General features: G+C 40.0%; 1 protein-coding gene across 7 annotated transcripts in view; it reads right to left on the bottom strand.

Moving 5' to 3' along the window:
- Positions 1–340: 340 nt before the first annotated feature.
- The window catches only part of MID1 (midline 1), a 332661-nt gene continuing 320902 nt past the window's right edge, over positions 341–12099 (bottom strand). For all 7 annotated transcript variants that reach the window (XM_019651230.1, XM_019651228.1, XM_019651229.1 and 4 more), the window contains exons 8-10: positions 10260–10421; positions 8931–9138; positions 341–3741 (exon numbers count right to left, since the gene is read on the bottom strand). In XM_019651230.1, coding sequence (XP_019506775.1) covers positions 3393–3741; positions 8931–9138; positions 10260–10421 — 719 coding nt within the window. In that variant the 3' untranslated portion in view covers positions 341–3392. The remainder of the gene's footprint in view (positions 3742–8930; positions 9139–10259; positions 10422–12099) is intronic.

Genomic DNA, 12099 nt, shown 5'->3' with positions numbered 1-12099 from the left:
AATATTTTTGAAAATAAAGGAGCCACTGCAGTGAAGGTTTTGGTGTCCCCATTTCATTTTTGATATGTCAGGCATGGAATCAATTACAGGAAAAGTAAAAAAGATTTCTGAGAGTTTTGCTTTAAAACCTCCAAAGAGCAAGAGTTTCTTATCTGTGGCACTCCTGATATTTTAGGCTGGACAATTCTTTGTTGTGGGGAGCCGTCCTGTGCACTGTAGAATGTTGAGCAGCATCCCTGGACACCACCCAGGAGATGCAGGCAGCACTCTCTCCCAAGTTGGGACAACTATAGATGACTCCAGACAATCCCAAATTGCCCCCTTGTTGAGCACTATTTTTAAAACATCCTCTTGCCCCCATCATTGTCTTTGTATTCCTTTTAACATAAGGGTAGACCAGATAGATGATCAATTTCCCAACACCAAAAGCACATCTAAGTGAGCATATATACGTGTCTCTGCAGACAATGCATGTGCCTGGAGCCAAAATGGAATTCCACGTTCACTGGAGGGCATTGGTTCAGTTCCTCAAGAAGTTTAGGTCAATATACCAGTACTATAATAAAAATGCCTGTTGGTCATCTGGCCTTTTCCTTTTCTCCAGCAGAAACCATCATCAATATTTGCAATCAGTTTTTGAAGTCATTTTCTTTTAAATCCGTAAAGAAAATCTTCACGCAGGCCCATTCTCATTTAAATCCATTTAGCTTCCTACATGAATTATATGGCCAGCCACTTTTGACATTGGACCCAGGTTTCTTCATTTGTATCCACCAGGAAGAGAGGTACCGCATTTCTGAGTTTTGTTAGGAGGACTGGCTGTGTAATTTGTGAAGCCCAGTGCAAAATGAAAACGCAGGCCCTTTGTTCAAAAAGTACTAAGAATTTCAAGATGGTGACAGCACTGTTCACACAACCATGATGTCGGACCTGGCAGCCTGGGTTGGCACTGCTTCAATTTTGTTGTATTACTTTAATTGGCACCGCCATCTCTTTCTCTCCCAAATCGCAATGCTTCCTGTTAAGTAAGGATCTCAAAAACAAAATACTGTGACCCCAATCCATTTAAAGAATTGTACTGCAGCAAATGTATATAGTGTATATTTTTCAGACTTTCAAAAAAATCCACATGGAAATCTTTTCTACATCATTACAGTAATGAAAGTAAACAATGTGGCCTTTCACCATATACATATTTTCTTGTAAATATGACAACATGGACATAGTAACTGCTACTATCCACAGTGTTTTTAAGTTAGCAAAGAGTGAGACTTCCACAACAAAATTATAACATAATCCCTCTTGTCCTTATAAAAATAGTCAAAACATAACCTAAAAGGCTTACAGTGAAAATTTGAGTAGTAACTGCTTTATATTGAAAAACATTATATTCACGGAAATATTGTCCTTCTGGTAAATGCTTTTGCATTAACATCATAAGGCAAACTGTAGCATTTATTGGTACCTGGAGACCATGGTTTAAAACAACTCAGAAGCTGAGTTTTAGACTCTTTTATTTAAAACCTGTTAATGTACAAAGTGCATTAAAATAGCCATTACCCAGCTACCAAAAACAGTATGTAAAAATTACTGAGACAACCCTTTCAGTTTATTCAGGGAAGGCAAATACACATTGTTTTTATATTGTAAAAAAAAAAATCCCATTAAGTTTCCAGAGAATGTTTTTTTTTCCATTGAGGTGTCCGTCTTTTAGATGTGAAATTGTCCTAAGTAGCTATCAAAATATTCATCTGGGTATAAATAATATAGTAAATATATAGACTCTATCTGTTATGAAAAAGGAAAGCATCTGCCAGTGAATAGGACAGAAGCACTGGGAAGCCACCCATGAAATCTAGACTCAAAAATCACGCAATGTGATGCGGGTCTATGGACGGATTTCAGGGGAACAATTGGTTGATTTGGTTAGCAACAAAATCACTAAAACCAATGCCTAAACCCACCAGCCTGTTCAGTCAAAATGGCCGACCTAGTAGCCCAGATAAATATTGTAGCAAATGAAATGACTTATAGATGTCATGCCCTTTGTCAAGGTAGAACCAATGCCAGATTCCCGGTCCAAGGACTGCTTGAGAAAGCCTTACTTCATGGACCATTCTGACGTGTCAGATCAGCATGTCAACAATCCCATCTGATATTCTATTAGCAGGTTGTATTGGCAGGTTCCAACGTGAGAACAGCAAGTTTGATTTTTTTTTTGTCTTACAACTCTATGGTAAACTATTCTAGAATATACAGAGGGAATTCTACATCTCTCAAGATGTGTTTAATAAAGGTCTGTTTATAATAACTTTTGAGGCACGTATACTAGTGAATAGTACTTTATGCAACGTCCCTTGTCATTACCAACTCATAAATATTAAGTGTTTTTCGGGTCTTATATTTGGACATGATAGTGGCAGTTGGGGCCATGTGTTGATGTCCTGGAGAGCAAAATCAATCCACAGTGATGCTGTCATTTGTGACAGAAAATGTTTATTTCCTCAGCCCCGGTGACAAAAGAAAAATGATTTGGGTGGGGGAAAGAGGACAACTATAAATGTAGTGAAGAAATTTCACAAACCTAAAGAAACTATTAAAAAAAAGAGTGAAAAATTTATATCATGAAATAGAACCCTACTTCGGATAAAACACAAATCAGCTTGAATTTTGGAATAACCAGTAGGATTCAAAGTGATGATTTTCAATTGCAATCTCATTCTTAATGTTCTCCCAGAATCCTTCGTCCTGGGAAAAGCAGGGTAAAACATGGCCAAAGGTTTCAGAACCTTTCTTTCCAACATTATCCCACTAGCCATCAGAGGGTAATTAAGGATTTAGCCATGGCAGATTCCAAGCTCCAAAGTCAATTCTTTCCATTCTCTCTTTCGCTCTCCATTTGAGTTGATCCAATAAAAGCTTGTGACATCACATTTAAAACACCTCAAAATAAGCCAGAGTAAGAAAGCCCAGTTACTTCCCTACGAGGTTCAAAGCTATGTTTTATTTTTAAAGTAGTTGCATATTCTGTTTGCACTGTTATAGACTGTGAAGAAATAAAGGCTGTAAAGAGCTGCTCAACGTATGGGCCTCTTATTGTGCAAAACCAAAAAGTTCCTAAGAGGTGTAATTCTGGTTATGTTTCTTTTATAAATAATCTATAAATTTTCCTGTAAATACAAAAAAATTGAAGAAATTATTAAAGCCTGTACTTAACACAAAACACAGTAAAAGGGAGAGTGGGGAATCGCATGTTTTAGTCCTATCTTAGCTGATTTCTGGACACTTTTTTGGTGAGATTTAATCACTCTGGAAGCTTGTGCTTTCTGTCCCCTAAATGGTGGCCACCACCCTTTCTATTCCCCAGAAAGTAGCTCCACATGGCCAGGTGCTCATGGCAGCTGCTCTGTGCAGTCCAGATGGTCTGGGATGGGAAGACCAGTTATAATGGTCAAACATTTGTTCCACACGGTGAAGGTGGGGCACACAGGCTGCGAGAATGTGATGTCGAAGGTGTAGAGGTGCATGGAGTTCAAAGCATCGTAGAAAGCGATGGAGCCATTATCATAGTCCAGCAGTATGCCGATGCGCCGCAGGTGGGGGGCTGGCTCAATGGGGATTTCCTTGCTGTTGTGTCTCACCACCCAGTTATTGTGACAGCGGCACAGTGCCCAGGAAGCAGAGTTCTTCCCAATCCACTCGTGCTTCGGGGCTGATTTGTAAGCAAGGCCAATGGCATACCTGCAGAAACAAAACAGCAGCAACGAAATCAATGAGCATGTCGCACATGTATGTGAAATATTTTCTCTGGTCCTCAGGGGTCATGAGAACGTGATCCTCTGTTATCCTTGTTCATTTTCCTTCAGTGAAAGCTTGGCAAGAGCCCTGACACATGTGTTCATCTTCTTCCCGCCTAACCATATAGTGAGCAGAAAGGGGCCATTGGATTTACCCATATTCCTATTTTCAGTTCCGACTATTCCAAGAGAGTTTGAACTTTGTGTTTTGCTGCCTTTCATTTTTACCCTCATGAAGACCCACACAATAAATTCTCTAGACCAGTGTCGTCCAGTAGAACTTTCTAAATGTTCTTCTCTGTTCAATATGGTGGCCATGAGCCACATGTGGCTACTGGGCACTTGAACTGTGGCTGCTGAGAATAAGACACGGAACTTTAAATTTACTTAATTTTAATTAAGTTACATTATTTAAATAGCTGCCTGTGGCTCATGGTTAAATGAACAGCACCTCCTCAGACTTTTCCTTTTGACCTTTGAATTTTTGAACCGATGCCATGTCTGTCATTTTCTACTCTGCAGAAGGCAAGCATGAAGAATAATTTTCATTTTATGGGGTAAGTTCCTTGTCATCCCTCAGCCTCAGTTTTTTTCATCTATACCACAGAGACAAGGACGGTCTCCATCTCCGAAGAGTAAAGGAAAAGATACATGTAAAATCCTGGGCACGAGGCCTGGCATGGAATATTCGGTAATGGTTATTTTATTATACTTGCCCAGTGATACATTACTAATGAGCAACAGAATCATAATTTAAACCTAGGATGACTCAAAAGGTCACAAACTGAAACAACACTCTCTAATGCCTTCCCTCACCAGAAATTGTGTAATTCATCACTGCCAAGAGCCCTTCTGATTAGATTTCCTACTATGCTTTTAAAAGTTCTCCATGTCTTGGAGCAGATAGATATCCTAGTTATTCTAACATTATTCTAATATGCGCTCACGTGCTCAAAAAAGTGTTAAGAATTCTTTCTACAGTGTTCTAAGTTTCTTCATCTCTTTTCACCTCACTAAGGTATGCCTCCATAATATTTGTGGTATAGTATTTCAGTTATTTAGATAAGCAAATCTCATCCAACTTTTAATGTTACTGCAGAAACTAGTATAATTAGATATTGACCTATGGTACCTTCCAAAATGCAGAGAGAAAAACTTCATTGGTCTTTGATGACATTCTTTTAAAAATCACATGTTGCGTTTAAAATGCAATTACTTTAAGGGTGTTGTGTTTTAAAAAATGAATATAACATGTCATCACTGAAGTAAAAGAGAATGGAATTGATAATCTGTTAAGCCCAGTGTGGCAACCTGTCTACCATCCATTCAGCCTCCCCTCTTCCCTCTCATAAATCCTGCCCTATATCACAGGGAGAATCTGGGGCTGCATTTTCCAGAATCTTCTTTCCATTAGGAGACTGGGTCAGGTTCTGCCCTCATACAAGATCCAGAAGTTCTAAGGGGGAGGGGAAACACTGTTTTCCAGATAGCAGAGGTGCGGTTTGCAGAAGCTTCTGGGCATGCTCCCAGGCACACTTGCCTCTGGGCTGTGGGTAGCCGTCCAGCACACACAGCTCGTCCAGGCTTCATGGACTGGAGCAGTGTAGAGGCCTTCCTGACTCGTGCTCTCAGCCCTTCCTGGGCTCCAGTAAGCCTCTGGTTCTCTTCCTCCTTGGAGAACCTAGAGTGACTTCTGTTTTTCTTCCGAACCCTAACTGAGTCTTTGGAAAAGGTTTTTGTTTTGCAATTTTAAGTATTTCCCCCATAGATGTCCTCTATTCCCTGGTAGATAATTTGGAACCTGCAATTGCATCACAAAATAGCCGTATGTCTGTATTGTTTCCTTCTTGTTGCTGCAAACCACTTTTATTTTTTATTAAAGGACTTTGACATTTATTTCCCATTTGAACCTTAACTGAACCCCCTATGAAGCAGCTGCTGCAGGTATGACTGACTTCATTTAGCAATTGGGAAAACACAGAGAAGATTAAAATTAGGAGCAAAATCCAGGATCTCGCCTCCTTCCCCTTGACTTCTGTCTGGCCCAGTAATCTCTGGGTGAACTCATGTTTAGTTAACACAATTTTATAAAATACCAAGTGCACATTAACAGCATTAGAGGGTAAGAAAATAACTACGTGTATAGTCCATTAAGCAAGGGAAAATACCATTATATTATCATTAATCTGTAAAACTATGCACATGTTTCTATTGAACATGAAAGGTGCAGGCAGAAGGTAATGTTCCATTAAGTTTCGCAGTAGTCTCGGAGAATTAAAAGAGAATAAAAATTATGTTTCTCAGAGCAATGTTAACATGCCCCATTGCACAGATCATAACATACATGTTAATTTAAGGTCAAGACTGTATTTCATGAGAAAATATATGTTGTCAATAGCTGTTGCAAATCAAGGCGGCACAGGCATTTGATCATAGGGGTCACTCCTTTCTCAGTACCACCTCCCAGGAAATATTAAGCTACGTTGTACATGAGAATTTTTCTGAAATTGACAAAATCAGGTTTGTAAAAATCCAAAGTGTGGCAATTAATTTAAAACTTCTCCCCCGTCATGGGTAGGTTTTGACATCTGGAGGGTGTTTTCAAGGTAATGTTGATCTGTGTTTACATAATTGAAGTGGTCTGGTGGAATTTCCAGCACCATTCATCAATGGGAATGAGATCATAATGATTAGGTATCATTTATCATAAATAATTATTAATGGGGTTGTAATTATTTAGACACTGGATTCCATCCCAGATTAATATGGCACGTTAATGAACTAGAAATGTTTGCTCTTTTGCACCTGCAAAACTTAATGGTATTTTCCTTTGGGCTTTTGTCTTGCCCCAGTGTAGCTAACAACTGTAAATGCCAGTGTGGCCCAGAGCTGAGTGGGGTGGAAGGATTTGTTCTCCATCCTCCAGCAGGATGCTGGAACAGGGAAAAAAAAGATTGTGAGGATCACAACAGAAGAAAGCCTACTTGGTTGGCCAATACAGGTGCCACTGTTGGGAGAAATGAGATACCCAGGCTTGCGATTTCACTTCTGACTATAAGAAATGTGGATGCAATGTATTATTTACATAAATTTGAATTGAAACTTTTTTTAAATAAATAAGAAGTGTCTAAGCATCCTTATCTCAAAAATAACACTGTTATAACACTCATCATCTTCAGGTTATACAGTTTTGAGGTCTTTTTTAAAGCAAGGATTAAGCTATCTCTCATTAAGTACACCCCTGTAAGCCCCAAAGAGTAATTATAATGTTTTGAAAATATAGCATGGTGGTTAAGAGCAAGGATCAGTAAACTACAACCCACAGGCCAAATCTGGCCCTCTGTTTATTTTTATAAATGAAGTTTTACTGGCGCACAGCCACACCCATTCGTGGATGTGGTATGTATGGTCTAGGGCTGCTTTCCTACTGCAAGTAGAGTTGAGCAGTTGTGACAAAAATCACCTGTCCTGCAAAACCAGAAATATTGGCTCTGACCCCTTACAGACAACATCTGCGGACCCTTGGTTAAGAGCTTGAACCCTGACTGCAGAGTTCCTAACTCCGCTATCTACGAGCTTTGTGACCTTGTGACCTTGGGTGTGTGCTTCAGTTACCTCCTTTGTAAAATGGGATACTAGCACCTACCTTTGTAGGGTTGTTAGGAAGAATGAGTTAACATTTGTAAAATGCCCAGAGTAGTGCCTGGCACATAGTTGTGGCTAGATGAGGGCTGGTTAAATGAAAACAAAATAGCTCCCATTTTGAGCAAGAGAAAACAGGTATTGTGAGATAGTTGGCCAGAGTAAGGGGTGCAGTTTGTGGCTGTGAAATAGGCAAGGTCAGCTTTGTGAGGTTAACTTGGCAAGGTAAACTAATTCCAATGCAGATTGCACCCTGACCTTTGCCCTTAGGCTTAGAGATCTCAGTGGGCTAAAGTCACTGGACTGGATCTCCCAGACCTTTTGAGATGATTCCCAGTCTATGATCACTTTGTCAGTGAGCAATAATAAATTATTGTTGTTTGAAGCTACTGAGTTTTGGGATGTTTCTTATGCAGCATTACTATAGCAAGAGCTGACTGATAAAGCTTTTCTGCATATTCTTCTTCAAGATGGACCCTAGTATGATCACTGCTTCACCCCAGCCCTTTGCACTCAGCCAATTGCAGCAATTGGCCCAGACTGGAATCACAAAACATACAGGCAACAGAAATTAGATTTCTTAAATGATGAAGAGTCATGTTTTAGAGTAGGTATTGGCAAACTTTTTCTGTAAAGGGCCAGAAAGTTCATATCTCAGCTTTGTGGACCACTGGATTCTGTCTTAACTGCTCAGCTCTGCTGTGTGGCTCAAAGGCAGCTACAGACAAGATGGAAAAGAATAGGTGTCGCTGTGTCCCATAAACCTGTATTTACAAAAACAGGCAGCCCACCAGGTTTGGCCGAAGGGCTGGGGTTGGCTGCCGTGTGTTTTAAGGCATGAAAGAGTCATGTTAGCATACTAGCTCTCCCAGGGACCAGGACTCTTATCATCTTAGCTGCAATTCTTGCCATAAATAAAAAATGGATGGACTTAAAACCAAGTTATTTTTCTTATTGGCTCAATGGTGGATTAGATGATTGCTTGGCAGATATTCACTCCCTCCTTTCACCTCCGTGGGAGGAATACACTTCTCTGTACCATTGGCTTTGGGCTTGGCCATGGGACTAGCCATGAGAAGTTAGCAGACATGATGCAAGCAGAGGCTGGAGGTGTGCTTGCAGAGTTGGGCTTGTATTCTTGGGCTCCTTGAGGAGGAAATGGCCTGGGGAGCCCACACATCCAAAGAGGATGAAGAGACACACAGAACAGACCTAGATCCAACCTACAGCTTAAAGCAAAGCTCAGTTGAGGTTAGCCTTGATCAACTGACCCACAGATATGGGTGTTAGTGAGCAATAATAAATGATTGTTGTTTGAAGCCACTGAGTTTTGGGATATTTGCTATGCAGCATTACTATAGCAAGAGCTGACTGATAAAACTTTTCTGCATGTTCTTCTTCAAGATGGACCCTAGTATGGATTGATGCTTTGACAAAGTACATAATGAAATGGGCCTTTTTATAATTGACACAATAGATATAATTGCCTACCATGTGCTTCCACTTATGACCACTTCCCAGTAATGCCGGCCACTATCAATGAACACGTTTCCAGCTACGCCATAGCTCCCTTGGCTGGTGAAGCGTTCAGGCGTGTGACTCTTTTTGGATGATGACTCATCACGTTCTACTGTCAAGTTATCATGGGACACCTTTAGCTTTCGATGTGCAGATTTGGGGTCCAGTTTAAATGGTTGGCCTAGAAACAAGTTTATGAAACAAGAAGAGGAAGAGGAAAAGGATGTTTATTTTAACATGACCAACAACATATATTCAGAAGCAGATTTTAAAAACAGAGTCATGACATGTCTCAAAGATATATGCTGCAGAATTAACCTCAGTATATGCATTTATTCATTTTTGCCTACTTAATCTCTAAAAATGTTTTCTTCTTTACCAGCAAAAACACTGAAAGGAGAAATCAGCATAATGTTTAAAAGTATGTGTCTTAAACACGTATAGCAAGAGTCAAATGAAGTCAAATAACTTGAAATCCCTGAAATCAAGGATTTGGGTTAAATGAGGGTCCTCCTAAAAAACAGTTAATTGTTCCTGCTGACTGGCCGGCTACCCCTATAACAAGGCACCATACTGACACACTCCAATTTGCTTTTTCTTGGGAGGTCTTATGCAAAGAAATGCCGTGTTATAGAACATAATATTTCTAGATCAAAAAGATGTAAAGAAAAAAGAGGATAAAACAAAACACATGTGGGAAGAGACAGAGAGAGACGACAGTGTTACAAGACGCGTGTATAAACCAGATCATTCTTTGTTGTGGGGCTGTCCTGGGCACTGTAGAGAGTTTCCCATCATCCTTGGCCTCCACCCATTAGCTGCCAGTAGCATCCATCTCTGTTGTGATGACCCAAAATGTCTCCAGACATTGCTAAATCACCCTTAATTGAGAACCACAGACCTAGGCACAGATATCTGGAGTAAAACAAAGAACTGAAGAAATAGTTATTAATTTGCTAATCTGCTACAGAAAACAATATTATCTGCCATTTACAGAGCCCCAAGTATGTACTAGACTTCATATATTATAATTGTCACAAAACTCCTCCAGGATTATTTCTTTTAAACATGAGAAGTCTGAAGCGCAGAGAGGTTAATGGTCTCCCAGTCCTTAAGGGGTAGAGTCAGTTTTGGAACCCAGGGGTCTCCGATACAAAGTCCACTATTCTCCACTGGTTCTGTACTTGCTTTTTTGAGGCTGTCAACAATGTCTGAGACAGGAAAGGAAAAGAAGTGGGGACAGAGGCAGCTGAAAGGAGAGCAGATGAGAGACAACGGCTCTGGGGAGCTCACAGCACTCACTGTTTGTCTTTAACTTCCCGGGCTCACTGCTGCGGCTGCCTGCCTGGTTGATGGCCTTGACAATGAAGATGTACTTGGTGCCGCTCTGCAGACCATGCACAGTGTAGTGGTTCTGCTTGATGTTGGGCACGATCATCCAGCTATCGGCTGAGTTACACAGACCTACAACACAAAGCAGACATGGTGCAGTTCTTTGGTGCAAACATGGGCAACATTTACATAATTTTAGGTGCTCTGAACCATAAGTAGAGTGCTTTGTTACTTCTTAAGGAGGCAACCAAAATCTTGAGTGCTTGGTGTCCTGCCTCCAGTAGGAGGTCAACCTGTATTCATTATTATATATTAGTATGCATGTTCTAAATGGGAAAAACACTTAAAATCCTTATATTGCAAATTCTGTTCAGTCTGTATAGAAGCAGCAAAGAAAGGTGGTTCTGTGTGGGATCTGAATCATGGATTATGGGCATCATGCATTATTAGGTGCTGTAGGGGATAAGAAAGCAGCAAAGTAACCACTGATTCCTCCCCCTACACGCTCACCTCCATTCTCATTATGAATGATCATTAAATTTTGGGGCCTCATCAATTCTGAGACTCACAGAAGGTGAGAAGAGACCTGATTATGTATGAGAAGTTGACTTAACTAATGTAGATATAGTAGATTGCATTTTTGCCTCTAATTTGTCACCCCACCCTGGATCCAGGTCTAAGTGGCTTGGCAGTGTTCCCTCTAAAAAGATGGGATATGTTCCCTTATCACATGGCTTTGGATAGCCATGTGACATGCTTTGGCCAATAGGATGAGGCCAAAATGACAAGGTGTTAATTTTGGTACACGGTGACAGATAGCAGTCTAGTTTCATTCTTTTGCAAGTGGCTTTCCAATTCTCCTAGCACCATTTATTGAAGAGGCTGTCTTTTCCCCATTGTATTATATGTTTTTGGCTTCTTTGTTGAAAATTACCTGTCCATATTCATGTGGGTTTATTTCTGGGTTCTCAGCTCTATTCCATTGGTCTGCATGTCTGTCTTTCTGCCAATACCATGCTGTTTTGATTATTGTTGCCCTGTAGTACAAGCTGAAGTCAGGGAGTGTGACACCTCCAACCTTATTCATTTTTCTTAGGAATTGCTTTGACTAGTCTGTGTCTTTTGTGGTTCCATACAAATCTGATGATTTTTTTGTTCTATTTCTTTAAAAAAACCACTGGGATTTTGATGGGGATTGAATTAAATCTGTGTATTGTGTTGCATAATATGGCCATTTTAACTATGTTGATTCTTCCAACCCATGAACACAGAATGTCTTTCTATTTCTTTGTGTCTTCTTCAATTTCTTTTAAAAATGTCTTATAGTTTTCAGTGTATAGGTCTTTAACATCCTTGGTTAAGTTTATTCCTAGATATTGGGTTTTCAGAAAAATCATGACGCATTTTTGCAACGAAAAACAGAAAAAATATGTCATGACTTTTCCAACAACCCAATATTTTATTCTTTTTGTTGCAATTGCAAAAGGAATTTTTTTAAAATTTCTTTTTCTGAGATTTCATTGTTCCTGTGTAGGAATATAATGGACTTTGTATGTTGATTTTGTAGCCGGCAACTGACTCTGGGTGGTAAGCACACAATGTGATATATAGATGATGTACAACAGAATTGTACGCCTGAAACCTATGTAACTTTACTAACCATCATCATCCCTAATAAACTTTAATTAAAAAAAGAAAAAAAAGGGCCGGCTGAGTGGCGCGATGGTTAAGAACTGGTTTGGGACGCCAGAGGGCCCCGGTTCGGATCCCACATATGAGGGCCAGTGACACTGCCCTCCACAGCTAAGAT

Source organism: Hipposideros armiger, unplaced genomic scaffold (assembly GCF_001890085.2).
Source record: "Hipposideros armiger isolate ML-2016 unplaced genomic scaffold, ASM189008v1 scaffold_155, whole genome shotgun sequence".
Taxonomy (NCBI): domain Eukaryota; kingdom Metazoa; phylum Chordata; class Mammalia; order Chiroptera; family Hipposideridae; genus Hipposideros; species Hipposideros armiger.
This window is presented reverse-complemented; position numbering and strand designations above follow the sequence as displayed.